This window comes from Stenella coeruleoalba (assembly GCF_951394435.1).
Source record: "Stenella coeruleoalba genome assembly, chromosome: 2".
NCBI lineage: Eukaryota > Metazoa > Chordata > Mammalia > Artiodactyla > Delphinidae > Stenella > Stenella coeruleoalba.
The window spans coordinates 178,199,942-178,223,057 of record NC_137147.1 but is presented as its reverse complement, the minus strand read 5'-3'; the positions used below and the strand labels follow the sequence as shown (position 1 = coordinate 178,223,057).

At 37.5% G+C, this 23,116-nt stretch overlaps 1 protein-coding gene across 3 annotated transcripts in view; it reads right to left on the bottom strand.

The window, feature by feature from the left end:
* Positions 1–6,198: 6,198 nt before the first annotated feature.
* Positions 6,199–23,116, bottom strand: part of MRC1 (mannose receptor C-type 1) — a 107,827-nt gene continuing 90,909 nt past the window's right edge. For all 3 annotated transcript variants that reach the window (XM_079913786.1, XM_079913785.1, XM_079913784.1), the window contains 4 exons: positions 12,157–12,270; positions 11,466–11,630; positions 10,027–10,068; positions 6,199–8,914 (listed from right to left, as the gene is read on the bottom strand). In XM_079913786.1, the coding sequence (XP_079769912.1) occupies positions 8,664–8,914; positions 10,027–10,068; positions 11,466–11,630; positions 12,157–12,270 (572 nt within the window). In that variant the 3' untranslated portion in view covers positions 6,199–8,663. The remainder of the gene's footprint in view (positions 8,915–10,026; positions 10,069–11,465; positions 11,631–12,156; positions 12,271–23,116) is intronic.

The window sequence follows — 23,116 nt, the reverse complement described above, 5'->3', positions numbered from 1 at the left end:
CTGCAGCTTTCGTTAACTCCCATGCTGTATGGCTATAAGGCTTTGACCTCACGGATTATGTGAGATTTCTAATAGCTTTGGGGAGAATGAAACCTCAATGTAAAGTGATTCCAGAATGGAGTGCTCATCAAAATCACAGCCTGAGGGCATCAGAATCCCTTGGGATGCTTGTTGAAATGCAGATTCCAGGATTGGACCCAGGTCTACTTAATCAGAATCGCAAGCATGGGCCCAGAGGAATTGGTATTTTGAATAAGCTCTCCATGTGACTCTTATCCCCATCAAAGTTTGAGAACCCCTGCCTAAACTCCAAATCAGGACCAAGCCCAGGCAGTCTTGAACTTTCTTGCCCTTAAAGAAAACAAATTAAGTCAACAGAAAAGAGAACATGGTAGCTTCGTAGGTTTCTTGAAAATGAGGGAACTGTATGTACATGAGCTGTAACCAGACCCATAAGGAGAAAGGTTTTCTCAACCCGCAGAGCGAGTTGAATGAGATCAGTAGTTTTTGCCAAAACCTAATCCTGCAGACCTGCCATGAATAACTTTAATATTTTAAAGCCCTCACAGCATAGCCAGGATCCCCAACCAATTCAGAAAGCCTTTCCAATGTTAGTGTCACCTTCTGCTGAAAGAAGTTGCCTGTCAGGGGTCCCTTCTAAATGAAAAACATTATTTACAGAACGCTAAAGAAATTCTAATACCAAAATATGTGCTCCTGGTATGTTGTTGAGAGGTTTGGGCAACGTTTCCAGCAGAAGTCTTCTAAAACATTTTTATGATAACATTTAAAATCCAAAACAATGTTTTAAGGAAATTGTCTTATTTGATAGTTGGAGACAATAAGAAAAACCAGAAGTATGAAGAAACAAATTATAATGTTACTATTTGGGGTCATATCTTCTCTTTGGTAACAAATTAAAAAGTAATTTAAAAAAATGAAATGATATTCAGGGTAGCTTTTCTACATCAGAAAATTCACCAACTGCTCTCCCATAACTGTGAGTCATACTACTGTATTCATGTTGTCAAGAATTTTGAACTAATAAGGAATCCTGAATAATTAACCTTCTCAGTAGTACTATTTAACATATTTCTTCATCACCAAATTCATGGGAAGTTCTTATCTGTTTGCTCTGTTCTGTTTTGCTAGTCAAGCCAATGCCTGAGTGCCACACCTAGATTCTAGTTTCATGGGTCTGGGGTGACGTTCAGGTGATTACAATGTATAACCAGTGTTGAGACATCCATTTATAGCCAATGCAATAGGTTTTCCTTAAGTCATTAGAAGACAACTTCTCAGCAATATAGGTGCTTTACATTCCCAATAATACAAAGGTTTCTAAATTCAGATAGGACTCTCCACCTCCAATTTTGTTATGGAGACAAGCCAGTAATTGTTCTATGCATCCCACAGTTATATGACCTAAGTCTCGGGGGGAGGTGGGTCTCTGAGCCTAATTCTTACCAAGTTTACTGGAGTAACTTAAAACTCCAAATTTGAGTGTCTCGGTAAAAAAGAGTGTTATTTCTGAGGGCCTCTCTAAATGAAGCCAAGTCACACATGCAGCTTTGATTTTGTGGGTTTTAAGGCAAAGCAGTAGTTAGACGTGTCATCAGGTCAGAGCCTGACATGACATCAGGATGCTGTGAAAGCAGGTCAAGCAGAGGGAGGACCAAAGAGAAGATGACTTCCTGTCAGTAGCTGAGCCAGTTCCTAAACTCCAGCCCCTGACCACATGCATCTCACTTTCCTCCCTAATGACAATGAGCTGCTTCTCATCTCAGTGGCTTTGCTCAAGTTTTTCCTGTCTCTGGCATCCATTCCTACCTTCCCTCCTTACCCCTCGAGATACTTTCTATCATCCCGTCAGACTCTGCTCAGTCTCTACTCAGATGCCACCTCTCAGCAGCTGTTCCTGACACTCAGACTGGTTCCCTAGGGAAGCGAATAAAACTTAAGCTTTGGGGCCCCTCACTCACATGGGTCCCTTCCAAACCCCTGGGAGGGGCCCCAGAAGTGCTTTCATGTGGTCATGTTTCTTAAATAAAATCTGCAGAAGTAAGACGTTTTAACCATAATTGTTCCAGACTCTCCACTTCAACTACCCTTCTGTCAAACTTCCTCTTGGGTTAAGTCTTGTTAGAGTGACCATGAGAAATTTTGAGAATCAGGGTAACCCCAAATTCCTACTCCATGTCTCTCCCATCTGGGGTTAGCAGATGCAAACTATTATATATAGAATGGATAAACAACAAGGTCTTACTGTATAGCATAGGGAACTGTATTCAATACTCTGTGATAAACCATAATGGAAAAGAATATAAAAAAAGAATGTAGATATATGTATAACTGAATCACTTTGCTGTACAGTAGAAATTAACACAACATTGTAAATCAACTATATTTCAATTAAAAAATAATTTAAAAAAGAGAGAATCATGGTAAATGGACACTGAATTTGGAATACATGCAGTTTAGGTATAGTGGAATAATATGTTTACTAATAATATAACTAGTGGTATCAGTATAAGAATAGCATGTCAGTCAGGATTCAGAGAAATAGAACCAGTAGAAAATATTAACACAGACAGATAGATAGATGATAGATAGATAGAAAGAAAGATAGATAGATGGTTAGAGGCAGGAAGATGTATATAGAGAAACTACAAGAAATTGCTTTATGCAATTGTGCCAGACTGGCCCAGCAAGTTCAGAGGGCAGCCCATCAGAAAGGGAAGGTCAGGAGCAAGGTGAAACCTCATGGGCCAAAGCTGTTAGCTACAGCAGTAGTCTCTCCTGCCAAAAAAAAAAAAAAAAGCTTAAGCCCAATTTTAAGACCATTTAATTGATTAAGTCTGGCCCACCCAGAATAATCTCCCTAATTTAAAGTCAGTTGATTAGGGATTTTAATTCCTTCTGCAAAATTCTTTCCCAGAGCTCCTCGATTCATGTTTGATTAACTGAATACTGTAGTTCAGCCTAGTAAAACTGACACACCAAAAAGTCACCTCACAAATAGCTTCTAGTAATATACTTAATCCACTGTACCAAATTATCCAGCCTTGACTGAAAGGTTGAAGACCAGGGTTTACACAGCAATATAAGTGTATTGTAATGTACATGGGACCAAAGTAAGTTGCAATTAGAGGAGAAACAATTAAATACATGAAACCAGAAGCTATAGAAATTCTTTCAATTTCCAGAGTGTAAAAATGTAAGTAGAAATTTCAGTTATCATCAATGCCTAGTCAAAATGGAAGATATAAGTAACATAGTATATACAATGATAAAAGAACTACACTTATTTTCTTTTTTGATCGGACTGTGATATTGGAGCTTTACCAAATATACGACTTGGAATATGTAACTAGGAAAACATTTTTGGAACATTTCAATGAAACAGCAAATTCTTCCATAGATACTGGCAGACTGCAGATTTGGATGTATAGAAAATATACTTTATTTTTTCATTTTAAAATTTATTTATTAAATAATTAGGAGAAAATGCAAGTAAGTTAAAGGTAATATGAAATAAAGCAAAAACCTAGCCACAAAACCGATAGAAATTATTCTGAGATCAGGATAGAAACAAGAACAAGAGAATTTTCAGATAACTCCAAAAGGAAGGAAGAGCTAAATTTCAAGTTGAAGTAGGGAAGAGACTCATAGGTTTTATGTCAACTTAGTTAATGAAGGGAATGAAGAAAAGTGAATCATATGAACATATTAGAAAAAGATTTCAATTTTTACTGATTTGACACAAAATACCAACCTCACCAAAACAATCAAAATATGCCATTAGAAAAACAATATCAACAAACTGATTAGTGAGTATCATCAAATTCAAAGGTACTTGAGATTACTTATCGCACAAAAAAGAAAAAAAAGGCTCAAAATGAGTGCCCTGAAATTTAGCATATGAATATTTAGAAATATTAGAATATGAATATGTATATGAATGAAATTTAATAGAAATGTTCCTATATTTGACCATAATCCTAAAAATTTATATCATGTTATCAATAGCAAGTTGTATGGTTAAAAGAACCTTTTCTAAACTATCAAAGATTTTTAAAAATTCTGATCAATTGTACTAAAGACTCCATCATCTTTCTTTTCCCTTTATAAAAAAAAAAATGACAAAACCATTGCCATATAAAGTGGTGTGATGGTTAATTTTATGTGTCCCCTTGGCTGGGCCCTGGTGACTTTTAGTAAAGCAGATTACCCTCCACAGTGTGGATAAGCCTCATCTCATCAGCTGAAGGCCTGAAGAGAACAGAGAGCCAGAAGAATTCTGCTACCAGACTGCCTTTGGGCTCAAGCTGTAACTCTTCCCTGGGTCTTCAGCCTGCTGACCTCTCCTGTATATCTGGGACTTACCAAGCTCCAGGTTGCATGAGCCAGTTCTTTAAATAAATCTATAGAGTATGTAGGTAAGTAGATTAAAATATGATAGATGATAGATAGATAGATGATAGATAGATAGATGATAGATAGATAGATGATAGATAGATAGATAGATGATAGATAGATGACAGATAGACACAGATAACTGATGGATAGATGTATAGAGCCCTTTGGTTCCACTTCTCTGGAGAACCCTACAAATACAAGGGACAATAAAAAAAAAAAGCATTATAGAAGTATGTTATGGGCTGAATTGTGTCCCCCGCCAAATTCATATGTTGAAGCTCTAACACATAGAACCTCAGAATGTGACTGAATTCAGAGGTAGTGTCTTTAAAGATTCCATTACGTTAAAAATGAGGTTTTGGAAGTTCATATAATTCAACATCAAAAAAACAAACAACCTGATTTTAAAAAATGGGCAAAAGGCCTGAATAGACATTTTTCCAAAGAGGAAATACAGATGGCCAACAGGCGTATGAAAAGATGTTCAGTGTTGCTAATCATCAGGGAAATGCAAATCAAAACCACAATGAGCTATCACCTCACACCTGTCAGAATGGCCACCATCAAAAAGAACACAAATTGCAAACGCTGGAGAGGATGTGGAGAAAAGGGAATCCTTACACACTGTTGTTGGGAATGTAAACTGGTGCAGCCAGTGTGGAAAACAGTATGGAGGTTTCTCAAAAAACTGAAATAGAACTACCATAAGACCCAGCAATTCCACTCCTGGGTATATATCCCAAAAAAGAGAGAAAACACTAATTCTAAAAGATACCTGCACCCCAATGTTCAAACCACCATTATTTACAATTGCCAAGATACAGAAGCAACCTAAGTGCCTGTCAACAGATGAATTCATAAAGAAGATATGGTATATATACACAATGGAATATTATTCAGCCATAAAAAAGAATGAAATTTTGCCATCTGCAACAACACAGATGGACTCGGAGGGCATTATTCTAAGTAATAAGTCAGACAGAGAAAGAAAAACACTGTATGGTATTACTTACCAGTGGAATCTAAAATATACAACAAACTAGTGAACATAAAAAAAAGAAGCAGACTCACAGATATCGAGAACAAACTAGTGGTCACAGGCTGGGGGTCAATATAAGGGTAGGGTATTAACAGGTACAAACAGGTATAAAATAAGCTACAGGGATATACTGTACAACATTGGGAATATAGCCAACATTTTATAACTATAAATGGAGTATAATTTTTAAAAATTGTGAATCACTATATTGAACACTTATAATTTATATAATAGTGTACATCAAGTATACATCAATAAAAATTTCCCCCAAAATGATCTTTTGTGTCTGGATGTCCGCTAGACTGTGCAGTTCTTGTGGACAAGCAATGCTTCTCACCCATATTTGAATCTCCAGGACCTAGCTCAATGCCTGGCATATGTATTAGGTGCTCATGGAATACTTCCTGAACTAATGGGTAAATGTACAAACAGATGGCTGAGTGAACACTGAAAATGGATGAAGCAAGATATTACCAGTCTCTCGAGATATCATCTTTAATTTTAGAGTTCAAGTTACAGACTATTCACATTGTTTTGAGTTCACCTGGGAAAAAAAATATCCTTAAGAATCTTCTGGCTGCGGAATTCTGATGAAAACAAGTGCAAAGCCACTGAGGAGAGCACTTAAACATTTAATCCCCAGAAAGAATTTCCAGTTAAAAAACAAAAACAGGGGCTTCCCTGGTGGCGCAGTGGTGAAGAATCCGCCTGCCAATGCAGGGGACACACGTTCGAGCCCTGGTCCAGGAAGACCCCACATGCTGCGAAGCAACTAAGCTCGTGAGCCACAACTACTGAGCCCATGTGCCACAACTACTGAAGCCTGCGCACCTAGAGCCCGTGCTCCACAACAAGAGAAGCCACTGCAAGGAGAAGCTCGTGCACCATAATGAAAGAGTAGCCCCCGCTCGCCGCAACTGGAGAAAGCCTGAGTGCAGCAATGAAGACCCAACGCAGCCAAAAATAAATAAATAACATAAATAAATTTATTTAAACAGAAACAAAACAAATCAACTACAACAACCAAAACCAAAAAGAAATGCAAAAAAGCAAACAAAACAAAAACTGCTCTTCTCTGCTTTATAAAACATCCCCCCCTCCAAAAAAATGCTTATTAATATGTTACTACTTAATTTGGGTACATATATAGATACAGGTGACTTATCTATTTGATTGTATGTTTGAGTGGATAATGTGAGGGTGTGAAGCATAAAACTCAGCACCCTGCCGAATACAGTTTCTTGAAAGGATAAGACATTTAAGTCTGAGATATATGTTGTTTGAAGTCCAAAATATTTTCTGCAAAAACGCAGCTCTGAGTTATGATGAAAATGACTTGTGTAAAGAATTTGTAAATCGTGCCCACTCATACACTCCTCTTTCACATCTTTCTCTTGTAACTTAAAAGAAAAAAATATGTATATATGAAGATTTTTTTCAGTATAATTAACCACATGCTCCTTTGACACCATAGCCATTGTTTCCACTGGAACTTCCTCTAATGGAATATGTTGTGTTCTTACCAGGAAAATAAAAGCAATTGGTTTTCTATTGTCTGAAGCATGAGAGTTGTTTGTTCTCAGCAAGCTTTCCCACAATTACCCACCTCTCTCATCCTGTTTCTTTCTACCTGTCACCTATCTAAGGTGGGGTATTGCAAACCTCACCTTACCTCCTACATAGTACACTACTTCTTAGTCCTTTTTGAATTACAGACTCTCTTGAAAATCTAGCTATTTTCTTCCCAGAAAAAAAAAAAGGCATAAACACAAATAGAGACATTTTGCATACAATTTGGGGGGCCTTCATAGACCCCTTAATGCCATCTAAGGAGTCCTGTTTAGGGACCTCAGGTAAGGAATTTCTGCCCGTGAGCAACCCCTTGGAAAAGGCAAGAATGAGCTGGGAGCGTGGTACCCATGCAAGATGTGACACCTCCAATGTATTTCACAATGTACATAAAGCTTTATCTAAGGCAAAACTTTTTAAGCAAAAAAGAATTGTTAAAGTGAGAAAATGATATTAAAGACCTAATTCCCAATAACAGCGCCTTTGATTGTTGAATTCTGAAATAAGTCAGTGTTACAGGGGAAAGATCCAGGGAAACTGGCCAAGTCATTACAGTAAAAAACTCATTTTATGCACAGTGTTTTAACAATCTTTTTTTTTCCCAAACAGATGAAGAGTTTAAAGAATTCCTCTACTAATAATATCATTTATTTTCAGAGTACAGTGAAGTGTAAAGTAAATGGATAAATAAATCTCAGTTAAAAGAAAATTTACACTTACCAAGATCACCAAAATACAAATCCATTAAAAATAGACCTTTTTTTTTTTTTTTTGCGGTACGCGGGCCTCTCACTGTCGTGGCCTCTCCCGTTGCGGAGCACAGGCTCCGGACGCGCAGGCTCAGCGGCCATGGCTCACGGGCCCACCCGCTCCGCGGCATGTGGGATCTTCCCGGACCGGGGCACGAACCCGTGTCCCCTGCATCGGCAGGCGGACTCTCAACCACTGCGCCACCAGGGAAGCCCTAGACCTTGTTTTTGATGTCTATTTCACATTATCTAAATACATCCAGTTATGCAAATTTATATTTTTATTTCACATCTTTGCATTCTTGATATACATAAAACAGGACAAAGAACACATTTGCAATATTCAGCCTGGAAAATCCTGCTTGGGGCAAACAAGATTCTCAGCTGCCTTATTCTTTCCGCACGTGTAAAAATAGAATTCTAAATCATTGGGGTAAGAATCAAGATGGGTGTAAGAAACAAAGTGACTAAATTGCTGTGTCACCCCAGGTTCTTTGTACTTGGCTTTTGAAATGCTCATCTAATTACTGAATAACTGTTCAATGGGTAACAGCTCTTTGGGAGCTCCTTAAACGATTTCAAGAAGCTTAGCTGGTTGTTTCTGGGCTTCTTGTAATCTGTATGCAGTTGACACTAGCTACACACCAGTGCTGTATATTCACCTAAGATCTTTTTAAACATAGTAGTCAATGTTGCTATCCCTTTTTTGTGAAAACATCTTGCCAGGCTAGAAAATGAACAGTTATTTTTTCCATGAGGCAAAGGAAAAGGACAGACCAGTGTAATACAGCACTAATTTGAAAGGAAATAATCACATTGAATGAAAGACTTTACCATTTTAGTTATAATCTTATGAAATTCAAATATACCTAAATCACACCGTGATTCTAGATGACTGCGTGTTCATTCTGTTCAATGTTGCCCATGAGATCTTTTGTATCACTAGTTCCTGGACTCGATCCACTATTAAAATAGAGAGTGTTCTCAAAAGTGTCCTCTCGAGGGAAAGGCACACGTCTTTTCTTATAAAAGAAATACGCAGCGAAGCCAGCGCCCGTTATGATCAGGAGGACCACTATGACTACCACTCCTGCCACGTTGGAAGATGGTTTGGAAGGGCCCATCTTCCTTGGGTCAGCTGTAAATAAATAAACATGTTAGGAAACGAGTTAAGGGGAGGCAGAGAGTAGAATGCTATGGAAACAATACAACTTTCTTCTTAGGAAGACTAAAATTCACAAATTTTCTTTCCAGTGACATTTGCCAAACAGAATGCAGGACATGAAAACAGAAGTCCATGTGATACAGAAGATTATTTTACATGTTAAGATGATTATGCAGTTGCAAGAATATTTCATGTATCTACGTAGCCCTGAACTGGTATAATATTTTATTTTATTTATTTTGTGTGTGTGTGTTCATGTGACCCTTATTTTATTTAACAATGGCCCCAAAGCCCAAGAGTAGTGATGCTGGCAACTCCAATATGCCTAAGAGAAGCCATAAGGTGCTTCCTTTAAGTGAAACGGTAAAAGTTCTCAACTTAATAAGGAAAGAAAAACATTTGCTGAGGTTGCTGAGATCTACAGTGGGAATGAATCTTCCATCTACGAAACTGTGAAACAGCAAGAAAGTCGTGCTAGTTTTACAGTTGCGCCTCAAACTGCAAAAGTTACGGTCACGGTGCAACATTTTATCATTTTAAAATATTTACACCTGTTTCAAAATAATTCGGGGAAAAAAGAAAGTGAGTGGTGGAAATCTGAACACACGAGTATTAGTTCACAGACAGCACTTACGAAGTTAATAAGGGGGCTTTAGGCAAGCTATAGATCTCACTTTGAGTGTTTCTGGCAGCAAACAACATGAGTGAAAGAGGATCAGTTCCTTATTCAAGCTGTCCATAAAATCAAAACTTAAAACATTGCTTAAAAAAAAAAGAAAAGAAAAAAATCACAGGGATTTCTAAGAGAAATTTCCTCGGTGGATTCTCATAGGGCAACCCTTGGTAACAGAGCAATCAATGTCCTCTGTAAGATCTATGATAAGAACACCCACCTGACGCCAAGGCCTGCTCTCCTAGGGCATCACTTAAGGAAGGTCGATGTCATAATGACAAAGGCTAGTATAGCTCAAGAAATGCGACTGAGAGTGCAGGGCGGATAGGAAGGGATTACTGTGGTTTTTAAAACAAACAAATTTGATTGATATATTACTGATATGGAAATTAAAATTTCAAAATGGTCTTACCTTTTGTTGTAATTAATGTATGAGTAGGTTCAGCATCAACAACTGTTTGTAAAATAAGAAAATAATTAAATACTGTTTGTAAAATAAGAAAATAAATACTTATGAAAAACCCATAATAGTTGCATGTAGATAGTGAGCATTATTTGGTTTACAAATACATCAAACCATCCGTGTTGGATTGATGGTGATATATGATATAGACAGACAATAAATAGATGATAGGTAGGTAGATAGATAGATGGATGATTGATTGATAGATAAAATCAGCATATTTATACAGATTGATCTATCTATCCATCCTATAACAGCATCCTATAGCTGCATGATGAGTTTGAATACATTGGAAGATCTGAAAATATGATCTCCCCGGTTGCATTTGAGCCACTGATACTCACCCTCAAAATATACCCAATCTACCCATAAATAATGTATCCTAGGCTAGCAGTTTTGAAAATGGCTCACTGAAGCATAAGGTACTACAAGGCATTTGAATGAAAAATAAAATAAGATTCCAACATTGCACCAAAGGGTGTGGTATCTTAGAACAGAGCTTTCAAAGAATGAAGAACTATGCAATTCTAAAATAAAATAAAAATCTACTGGGGATGGAGTGTTAATTTATCCAACTCATTTATTTAAATCTCTTATCTAATTTATAATTTTGTCTCTTGGGAAAGATATTACATGAAGTAGAATAGCATAAAACATTATGGAAGTCCAGAGATTATCACAGCATGGGCATATAATATTATTAATTCCCCCAGCCCCTGTCCTGACATGGTCTGTCATTCAATCTCCGAAGGAAACTTAATTGGTGTTACATGATTTATTCCCTAATAAATTCTCATTCCTCCTCACCGTCCACTTTGGTTTGGCCAGGGTAAGTATTTCACCCCTTCTTCTCGCACGCCATAGGCCTGGCTCTCCAAACTGCTCACAACTTCGCAAATGCATATGCATGGATATCCCATTATAAATGTATTGATATACCAAAATCATTATGTCAGTTAAGCAGAAAGAGAGTGTTTTGTGCTCACTCAAAACTGCAGACAGCAACTGATCACCACGGCAGATTGGATTTCTCACTTATAAAGAGGGAGATGGACTTCCCTGGTGGCGCAGTGGTTGAGAGTCCACCTGCCAATGCAGGGGACACGGGTTCGTGCCCCGGTCCGGGAAGATCCCACATGCCGCGGAGCAGCTGGGCCCGTGAGCCATGGCCGCTGAGCCTGCGCGTCCGGAGCCTGTGCTCCGCAACGGGAGAGGCCACAACAGTGAGAGGTCCGCGTACCACAAAAAAAAAAAAAAAAAAAAACAACCAGGGAGAGGTTTCAAGGAACCTGTAATCGCATTATATTGATAATTACACACCTGATATCAATATGTGAAAGAGATGGGAGCCTGGAAACACACATACCATAGGACAAATTCTAACTTACGTTTTGGTCTTTTACAAATGTATCCTTTGTAGGAAGAACAGTGAATATTACTCCAAAATCCAGAAGATGCATATAAAGCGACACAATCATTTCTTTCTCCAGAGGGATCGCCTGTCTTCCAGTTGACAAAGGAGAGTGGGTTGTTGTTTATCCATAGCCACATTCCTGATTATCAGAGAAAGCCAATAAAAATAGAAGTTAAAAATAACTTGCCTTAAAATAAATTCAACTTATTCATGTAAAATTTCTAAGCATGTTATTTTATACTGCAATCAACAGCTGTTTTACAACCAAACTTTTCACAGGCAAGATAACAGTAACTAGTTGTTACAGGGAAACTGAGAATGTGTTTCTCATGTAGTTTTAGTTGAAAATTTATTCCTAATTAGTATAAATATGTAAACTTATCCTCCCCTAATTGTTTTTTTCCTGGCAAGAGATAGAAAATATTTTTTAAAACTTCTTTAACTTAGCTACAGTAGATATTCTTTAATTAGCAACTTTCAAGATAGCCTAATATGTGAGTCATTTCAATTTTCACTTCTTACCTCAAACGAAAATATGAGTTTGAATTTTCAAACTCTTCACAAATGAATCATTACTTAAGGCAAGACTTTCTAGGACTGAAAACTTGTTTTACCTACAACATTTTGAAATGTTTGTGATTCAGTAATCATGGTGCAAAGATTACCTTCAACGTTTCTATACAATCCTATCCAAAAATTGGCTTTGCTTTGAAGCGGCTCAACTCGGTATGACAGGAAACTCGATTCAGCAGCACTTTCAATGGTAACCAGAGAGGAACCTGCAGAGTACAAAAGGGTAAATATGATGGCAGTATATTTAAGTAGTTGAAAATATTTTTATCATGATAGTATTGATATTAAGAGCAATAAAAATCATCCCACTATCTCCACTTAAGGAGAAGAATTGCAAAGAGTGGCCATTTGGCTTCTAAGAATTTGTTTCCATTCTGAAAATATTATTTTTTTAAGCATCATTTGTGTACAAGCACTTAACGACTCACTGCAGGATATACAATGATGAATAAGACACAGAATGTTTAAGAAGGTTATGGTTCAGTGGGTAGTAATGAGTTGAGAGTACAAAGAAATGTATTAGGAGAATATTTGTTTTAGGGGAAGAAACTAAAAGGGAGCATGGAGGAGACAGAATTTAAGATACTAGGGAGCATAATATTTCAAGTAGAAAGGATAGAAAATAATTCCAGGAAGAGGAAGAATAAGAGAAAAGATGAAGAGAAAGGGAAGCATAGAGCTTCTTCATGAACAGAGATAGCTCACAGATGCATGGAATTCTCCATATTTAGTTTTTAGTAACAGGATTTGAAATAGATAGGTAGGTAGGTAGGTAGGTAGATAGACAGATAGACAGATAAGGCAATTATTGGGGTAAATGAATAGTGTTAATAGATAGTTCAGTTTGGCTGGATGAATCTGGTCAATGGGTGAAAAAAGACTTGGGTTAGGTCTCACTGCAGATGGTAGGAGACTGGTATTTAGGGTAATGTGGTGATTAAAAAACAGTTTTTTTCAGGCAGCAGAATGATGCAATGCACTCTGGGAGTATTAATCCAGCTGCACAAAAAGGAGAGAGGAAACAGAAAGACTGCTTACATGACTATGGCCTTGACAACCCAGTCAAAGACTGATTCAGAGCCAGCACTGTATTTTATAGTTAAATTACAGAGTTTTAAATAATAACAACTTAAAATATAATTTAAGCAGTTATGCCAGACATTTTGCTTTGGGCTTTATAAGCACGATGTCACTAAAATTTTACAACAATCTTATTAAATTAGTACTACTGTTACTCCATTTTACAGATAAGGAACCTAAAGTCCAGAGGGTAAGTAATTTACCAAGATCCTAATGATAGAGGAGGGCAAAGTCATGGCATGATCCAGGCATCTGGACCTTGAGGACCTATACTTAACCATATGCTTGCACCCCATGTTACTGGGTCCTGGATTATTCTCTTGATGACTGTTTTCATTGCATAATTTCATAATCCACTATTAAACATATTTCATAGACAATAGCCATTTCAATGTATTTGTGACATATTTTGATGAATGTGAATCATTCATTAACAGGAAAATATAGTTATCTAAAGTTGAAAACGAAGTTTCTACACATTCACTGCAAGATTTTTTAAAAAAAATACTCAGCAACATGAAAGAAAAACATTTTTTTAATTAAGAGAAAGCAGGTTTCAAGTGACATCATAAGGACTGGCAGAGTAAGTACCCCTGAAATTCCTCTCCTCTACAAAAGCAATAAGAACACTAACAAATTTTTCAAAATCAACTTTTTCGGAACCCTGAAAGTTAACCAGCAGCTTGTAACAATCCAGGAAGCATTTATTCAAGAAAATGCTTGACTCTCAGTAAGAAAAGTAAGCTACATGGTGTTTTAACTTGTCCTAATCCCATAGCTTTATCCCTAGCTCTGTGACTGCATTAAAAACCAACGGCCTCAAAATCACAGTGAAAACCAGAAGCCAGGAAGACACTGGGAAAGTCAGAATGGGATTGGGGTTCTTTATAAGTCACATTCTCAAAGAATTTCCATTATTTGATCTCTCTGACATTTGCCTGGAAAACCTCACTTGCCTTGATTTGACCTGACTCAGAGCTCATCCAATGTAAACAGCCTTTTCCTTGGGGGTATTTGTCAAAAACTAACCGTGGCAAGTACCTAATATCACAGCTGCCTGAAGCAGTGTGGGAAACAATTTTAGGTTAACAACAAGGTAACCAAAAAACTAAAAGGAAAAACTATGGAGTAAAGTGTCCATAGGGAGCTTTAAGAAGCATTGACCTATTGCTGGGAGCCTAGAAGGCCACAGACACACATTGGGGTGTGTACACGCCCAGGACTATGTGCATGCCCATGGAAGATCTGAAAAGTCCCTACGCTCTCACCTCTGGCTGACCCTGAGGGTCTGCACAAGCAGGAAGTGAAGGCTAAGGCAGAGTTTTTAACTGCCTATATGAGTGTTGAAGGCATGTCTTCAGACCGAGCCCTTCAGTAAAACCTGGGGAACCTTCTGGTTCTAGGCACTAAGGAAATACGTTCCCAATCATGAGCTGACCACTAAACTAAGTAGGCAAGAGACTTCAGTAACCGCACTTGAAAAAGAATACAAAACTTTACAGAATTCATGAGGGAAAGTTACTAAACAAGCAAATAACAACAAACAGCAATGAAAACAAACCTTGTGGAGTGGAAATAAACTTATTTCCAGAGTTAAATATTCATTTTTCAACAAAAAATTATAAGAAATGTAAAGAAACACGGAAATATGACCCATACCAGCAAAAGAAGCAGTCGATACAAACTGTTCCTGAAACAGCCACACCTCTGACTTACTGGACAAAGACTTTTTAAATCAGCTATTTTAAAGATGTTTAAAGAACTAGAATAAAAAATGTCTAAAGAACTAAAAGAAAGTATGAGACAATTGCTCACCAAATAGAGACTATTAATAAAAAGGTAGAAATTGTTTTTTAAGAAATAAAATTCTGGAGTTAAAAAGTATAATAATTGAAAGGAAAACTTCACTGGAGAGGCCTAACAGTGAGTTTGACTAAGCAAAAGAAATAATCAACAAACTTCAGATTATCCAGTCTGAATAATGAGGGGAAAAAAGAAGAAAAATTTACAAAGTCTCAAAGATATTTGGAACATCACCAGTCAAATCAAGATACACATAATGGGAGTCCTAGGAGAGGAATGAGATAAAGAGGCAGAAAGAATACTTGAAGAAATAATGGCCAATAGCTTCCCAATGTTGATGAAAAACATTAACGTAAACATGCGGGAAGCTCAACAACATCCAAGTAAGATAATCTCGAGAAGCCCCACATCATAATCAAACTATCCAAAGACAGAGAATCTTAAAAGTAATAAGAGAGAAGCGATTCATCACGTCCAAGAGAGTCTCGATATAAGTAACACTGCTTTCTCATCAGAAACCCCAGAGACCAGAAGGCAGCAGGATGACATATTCAAAAGGCTGAAAGAAAATGACTGTTGACCAACAATTTTCTGTCCAGCAAAACTGTCCTTCAAAAATAAAGGAAAAGTTGACATTCTTTTTTATTTTTAACATCCTTATTGGGGTATAAATGCTTTACAATGTTGTGTTCGTTTCTGCTGTACAACAAAGTGAATCAGCCATATGTATACATATGTCCCCATATCCCCTCTCTCTTGAGCCTCCCTCCCACCTTCCCTATCCCATTCCTCTAGGTCGTCACAAAGCACCGAGCTGATCATCCTGTGCTATGCAGCAGCTTCCCACTAGCCTTCCATTTTATATTTGGTAGTGTATATATGTCAATGCTACTCTCTCACTTCATTCCTGCTTCCCCTCCCCCCCATTCCCTCAAGTCCGTTCTCTACATCTGCATCTTTATTCCTGCCCTGCCACTAGGTTCATTAGCACTGCTTTTTAAAATTCCATATATATGTGTTAGCATACGGTATTTGTTTTTCCCTTTCTGACTTACTTCACTCTGTAGGACAGATTCTAGGTCCATCCAACTCACTACAAATAACTCAATTTCATTCTTTTTTATGGCTGAGTAATATTCCATTGTATATATGTGCCACATCTTCTTTAAAGACATTCTTAGATAAACAAAAATGGAGAGAATTTGTCACTAGCAGATCTACTCTACAAGAAATACTAAAGAAAATCCTTCAGGCCAAAATAAAAAGATAGTTGACAACAACTTAAATCCACATGAAGAAATAAAGACCACCAGTAAAGGAAACTACATAGGTAAAAACAAAAGACAGTACGAATTTATTTTTTGTTTATACTTTTGTTTAATCTTATATGATTTAAGGACAACTGCATAAAACAATAATTATAAATCTGTGCTGATGGGCATACAATGTATAAAGATGTATTTATATGATAATAACACAAAGGACTGTAGAGGGAAAGGGGCTATATAAGAGCAAAATTTTGTACTCTATTGAAATTAAATTTATATTGATTTGAACTAGATTGTTGCATATTAAGATGTTATTTATCATCCCCAGGGCAACCACTAAGAAAATAACTAAACAACACATAGTAAAAAATATAACAAGGAAATTAAAATGGTACACTAGAGATTATCTATTTAATGTTAAAGAGGGTAGAAATGGATAGAGGAACCAAAATACATAAGACAAATATAAAATAAATTAAAGGGCAGATATAAATCCTACCTTATCAGTAATTACATTAAATGTAAATGGATTAAGTACTCCAATCAAAAGACAGAGATTGGCAAAATGAATAAAAAATAAAAATAAATTTTAAAATAATACAACTATATTTTATCTACAAAACACACATTTGAGATTCAAAAACATAAACATGTTAAAAGTAAAAGCATGGAAAAAGATATTCCATGCAAATAGTAAATAAAGAAGAGCTGAAGTGTCTATATTGATACTAGACAAAAGACTTAGACAAAAATTGTTACTAGAGACAAATAAGGATGTTTTATAATGATTAAAGTTTTAATTCATCAAGAAGATATGACAAATATAGACATATATGCACCGAACAATAAAGCCTCAAAATACATGAAGCAAAAACTGACAAAGTAGACTTCTCCTGACTCAGAATTTAAAGGAAAAACTCATAGGGAGTTTTTAAACTCCCTGTGGCAACATATAAGTCTCCTGAAATTCCCTTCTCCCACATATACACCAGTGAGCACCTACACATAGAGCAATTCTATCAGTAAAATCCAGAAACTCAGTGACTCCTACATATAGGGCAACTGAGAAAACACAAACATCTAAATGAGTAGGAAAGGCTGAGACACACTCTCTTCATAAACCCCACCCATGGCGCAGTGCCGTATAATCAGGAGGGAGCCCCTAATGGCCAGCTTCTCCCTGAATAGAGAAGGGTTTCAACCATACATCTAGCACCCCAAATTTTTAGGCTCCTGTTCCTCTATTTGAAGGAATAGGCCCCCCAAATGCCTAACTCTGGAAGCTAATGGGGTTTGCAGCCACGAGACCCATAGGACCACAGAAAATGAAGCAGACGTTGTTAATGGGCACCGAACACTTGCCGTGGCTTGCCGGGAGCCGTATAGGAAGTGCCTTTGAGTCTCAGCACGGACGAGACCCATAGTGCCAAGCAAAGCTGGTGCTGTCAGGTGTAAATATGGAAAAGCAAAGTTCTCGTTTGCAAAGCTTCCTGCCTCCTGGTGGCTGGTGCCGTGTAATTGGTCTCTCTTGCCCAGTGCTGTAAGCTGGGCCCTCTCTGGAGGAGAAACCTGGGTTCCCGAAGACATGTGATCAGAGCCGGGGCCCCGCCAGTTGGCGAGGGAATCCCAGGGCAGGTGCTGGGCGTGGAGGCCACGGGGGCATAGGCTACCAAGGTGACAGAGAACTGACCTTCTCTGGGGGCGCTGCACCTCGCTCACTCGCACACCTCACATCTCCCTGCTTGGCCCCGGAGGATGGCTGGTTAGCCAGAGACGGGTAAGATTCCTCAGGGAAGGAACAACCTAAGACAGGCACAGTCGCAGAGGGGCCATCAGGAGAGAACTTGGGGGCCAACAGAGGTGGGGCATAGACCCTCACCCCCCCAACTTTGCAGGAGCCTGAACCCTCACCCCTTTTGAGAGAGGTCTCTTGTCCCCATGGCTGCTTCGCTTCCCACGCCCAGCTCAGATGGGAACCCAGGTAGCAGACCAGAGACCTGGCCAATGGCAACTGCTCTTCCACCGCAGCAGGGCTTTGTTTCCCATTTCCTCCGTGAACCACAGCTTTTCTCTGTGTGGAAGCAAAGCTTTCCTCTGTGTGGCTCCCCTTGTCTTCCCCTGCCTTTGCCTAAGGTGATTTTTATAGGATTGCTTTTGGTGTTGGGAAAAATGTATAGTTTTAATGCAGGGGTTTAGGAAAGACCCCAATTTAGGGTAAAAATCAAGAGAAAGATTATAGCTACTTTGGCTCCTTTAATGATTATATTTGTTGGGGAAATATAATGGTGGGAACATTTCTGCAGCAGCTTTGTACTTTAAAAGATGCTGGGAATTACTTGGGTATGGTGGCAAGGTTTTATGCAACAGTGGGTTTAATCAATGAGTTTACGGTACAATGTCCGCTCCCATAGTTTTTTAGAAGTATAAAAAATGATGTGTATTGTTTTGATTGTTTTGATTACTATTGTAGGTTAGGAAATTTTTGGGTATGGTGGTGGGAAGGTTTTATGCTACAGTGGGTACATAATAAATTAGATAGAGTAGGCTACTTGGTAGCCTTTTATAAGTAGAATTGTTTTTTGTATAATTTAGTGCCTTGTTTTGATTATAAAGGTAGAAGAAAATAGTCTATAAATATTTACAATTGTTAAAAGAATAATGTGCTTGAGTTTGTGCTTTGAATAGTTGGGTGATTGAACAAGAACATATAGGTACAAGAACATCTAATTTTCTAAGGAAGACGATGAAACCGCAGACTGTGTTCCTGACGTAGATGTGACCAACATGTGACTAACCACAGGAGAAGAAAGAGACTCTGGGCGATGGGAAAATTACCTAACCTGTTTTGATCAATCTGCTGATGTAAATCACCTTTGTTTTGTGGCCTATGTGGGGGAGTTTTCGGCGTGGAAATGAAAATGTTAAATTTGAAAATGAGATCATTTTATAGTATAAAAGCTTATGGAATCTTGAAAATAAATTTGTCAGATCCTTGCATCCTCTGAGGTGTACTGAGTTCTGTCCACGCCGACTCCGTCCTCTCCTTTGGGTGAATCCTGTTCAGCTGGGGCTGGTCCCCAGCAAGTGGCGCCCGAACAGGGACCTGAAGGGGTAAGTATAATTTTCGGACGGATAGGAGTCTCACCGTAGGGTGCTGCAGACCCCCAGTTAAAGGAGAACTGGTTAGGAAGGTGAGTAAGGCGGTGTCAAGATGGGACACGCTGAGTCCAGAGAGAGGCTCTTATTTATTGATATAGTTAAACATATGATAAATGGAAGAGGAATTAAGGTAACTAATAAGCAATTAACTCAGTTTTTTCAGTTTGTACAGGAACAATGTCCTTGGTTTCCAGAAGAGGGAACAGTTAATATAGAAACCTGGCAAAAAGTGGGGCGGACTTTGCAAGTATATTACAGTCATTTTGGGCCTGAAAAAGTTCCTGTAGACACTTTTGCTTTGTGGAATTTAATTAGGGAAAGTATTGCTCCCCTGCTTGAGGGTCAAAAAAATCCTTATAAATACCCTCCTAATGTTGATGAAAGTACTCCATTACTTCCTCCGAAACCTCCACCCGATGAGGGTGAAGTTTTAGCTGCAGCTTTTAAAAATTGTGTTACTAAGGACAATGATTCAGAGGTTGAGGATGACTCAAAACCTGAGAAATCGAATGTTTTTGCCGATCCGCCTTTTGATGATGAATTACCTAGGGCAGATGAAGATGATTTAGATGCTGCAGCCTTTGATTATATAGTCCTGATGATTGGGTGTCATCAGAAATGATAAAGATGGGATATGATCCGGATAAGGGCTTAGGAAAAAATCAGGAGGGACAATTATTTCCAATAGTTGCAAAACCAAAAATTGATAAATGTGGAATAGGATATCCAAATTTATAAAGGGGGCCATTGTTCTAAAAGCAGCTGATCCCATAGTATGGCTGTCTGACGAGCCAATATGGGTGGAACAATGGCCCCTAACAGCTGAAAAATTAACAGCTGCAAAATTATTGGTGGAACAACAATTATTAGCAGGACATATTGAGCCTTCTACAAGTCCTTGGAATACTCCCATATTTGTTATTAAAAAGAAATCTGGAAAATGGAGATTATTACAAGATTTAAGAGCTATTAATAAAACTATAGAAACAATGGGTGCCTTACAGCCCGGCCTGCCTTTTCCAGTTGCTATTCCCAAATATTATTCCATTATAGTAATTGATTTACAAGATTGCTTTTTTATTATACCTTTAAATGAAAATGATAGAAAACGATTTGCGTTTAGTGTGCCCTCTCCTAATTTTATCAGACCATACCAGCGGTATCAATGGAAAGTTTTACCGCAGGGCATGAAAAATAGCCCTACCTTATGTCAGAAATATGTAGACCAAGCCATATGTAATATAAGACAAAAATATGAGGAAATATATTTAATACATTATATGGATGATATATTATTGGCCCATAAAGATAAGGCCTATCTACATCAGGCATTGCAGGATATGATGGAAGCCTTACAGGAGTATGGATTAAAAGTTGCTCCAGAGAAAATTCAAACTGAGCCTCCTTATAATTATTTGGGCAGATTAATACAGGAATTTTCCATTCAGCATATACCTTTTCAGCTAAGAACCGATCATTTGGTTACTTTAAATGATTTTCAAAAGTTTTTAGGAGATATAAATTGGATAAGGCCCTTATTAAAAATTACTACTGTGGAATTAAAACCTTTGTTTTTGATATTACAAGGAGATCCTAACCCCTTATCCCCTAGAGAGTTAACTGCAGAAGGAAAACAAGCCATAGAAAAAATAGAAAAAGCTTTAAAAAATGTTTTTATTAAAAGACTAGATTATATCAAACCTTGGGATTTAATTATTTTAAGGACTCCAGTTATTCCTACAGGATTATTATGGCAAGATGGACCATTAGAATGGATACACTTAGCAGCTAATCCTAAAAAAATTGTTGCTTCATACCCATTTATGGTAAGTTTAATTATCATAAAAGGAAGGAAAAGGAGTAGAGAATTGTTCGGGAAAGATGTGGATAATATTATTGTGCCCTATAATAAAGAACAATTAGAAGCCTTGTTAATGTTTGAAGATTATTTGGGAATTGCTTTAATGGCTTATACAGGACAAATATTGTATCATTTGCCAAAGAATAATTTATTACAGTTCTTTAAAGATAATGCTGTTATATTTCCAGTATGGTATAGAAAAGAACCTTTGGAGGAGGCTGTATTAGTGTTTACTGATGGCTCTTCAACAGGTAAGGCAGCTTATATTATTGGAAAAGAAAAATATAGTTTAAAAACAGAAGGATGTTCTGCACAGCAATCTGAAATAATGGCAATAATTGAAGTATTGAAGAAAACACGAAATTGTAAAATTAATTTATATACTGATTCTTTATATATAGTTAAATTATTTCCCGCAATAGAAACAGCAGCCTTTCCTGAGAATAAGAGTACAATTATTAAGTTGCTTAAGAGACTACAAAAGAGTATATGGAAAAGAACACAACCTTATTATATAGGCCACATTAGAGCTCATTCTGGATTGCCAGGGCCTTTAGCAGAAGGCAATGCCTCTGCTGATGCCCTGACTAAAATTTTTATAGTAGATGAGAATAAAGTACAAGAAGCAATAGAATCTCATCAGCTGCATCATCAAAATGCTAATGCCTTAAGATATCAGTTTAGTCTAACTAGAGAAGCAGCAAGGGAAATAGTAAAAAATTGCTCTGTGTGTCCTACACAAACTAATGTACCTCAACAAGGAGTAAATCCCCGAGGTTTGCGAGCTAATGATTTGTGGCAAATGGATGTGACTCATGTACCCAGTTTTGGAAAGCTGTCATATGTACATGTTTGTGTAGATACCTTTTCACATGTAATTGTAGCCTCAGCTAGGACCGGAGAGGCCTTTAAGGATGTGTGCCAGCACTTGATGTTTTGCTTTAGTTATTTGGGAATTCCCCGAAAGTTAAAAACTGACAATGGCCCTGCTTATGTTTCTAAATCTTTTCAGCAATTATGCCAACAGTTTGGCATAGCCCATAGTACAGGAATTCCTTATAATCCACAAGGACAAGCTATAATTGAAAGAACTAACCAGGTATTAAAAAATATGATTTATAAATTGCAAAATGGAGATTTAAAATATTTTTCTCCTCATCATTTACTTAACCATTCTATGTTTGTATTAAATTATTTAAATATGAATGATAAAGAGAAAACTCCTATGATGAGACATTGGGAGATAAATGAAGAAAGTATAAAACCAAAGGTATTATGGAAGGATGTTTTAACAGGAAAATGGAATGGACCAGATATATTACTAACTAGTGGTAGAGGATATGCTTGTATTTTTCCTCAGAATTTTGATTCACCAATTTGGATTCCTGATCGATTAATTAGACACCCTGAGGTGGGAAATTTATCGAAGCATTTTTCAGAAAAGAAATCACACTGCTGAGATGGCGGAATTACATCCCCGGGAAGAAAAACCAATTAACCCTACGGCCTGCGATAAAGAGGTACAAACTTCTCCTGAATTATTGGAGAAAAAACCTATACTGCCTTCTCGTTCACGAAAAAGAAGGTACGCTGTTTCCACCACTGAAGCGGCTCCAATGACTTGGGGGGCAATTAAAAAACTTTGCCTGACTGCTAAAAATACTGTGATTACACAAGAATTGCCGTTGACGACTCCTAATTTTTTTGTGGCTATGCTTACTTTGCTTTCAGTTCAGGTGAGCGCCAATGATACGCATTGGATTTTCTTTCCAGATCCTCCTATTTTACATACGTGTACTTGGACAGATTCCATTATTCCAGTGACTTCTTCATTCCCTGACTTGACCGATGGCATTCGAGGAATACAGGGCTATAAACAAT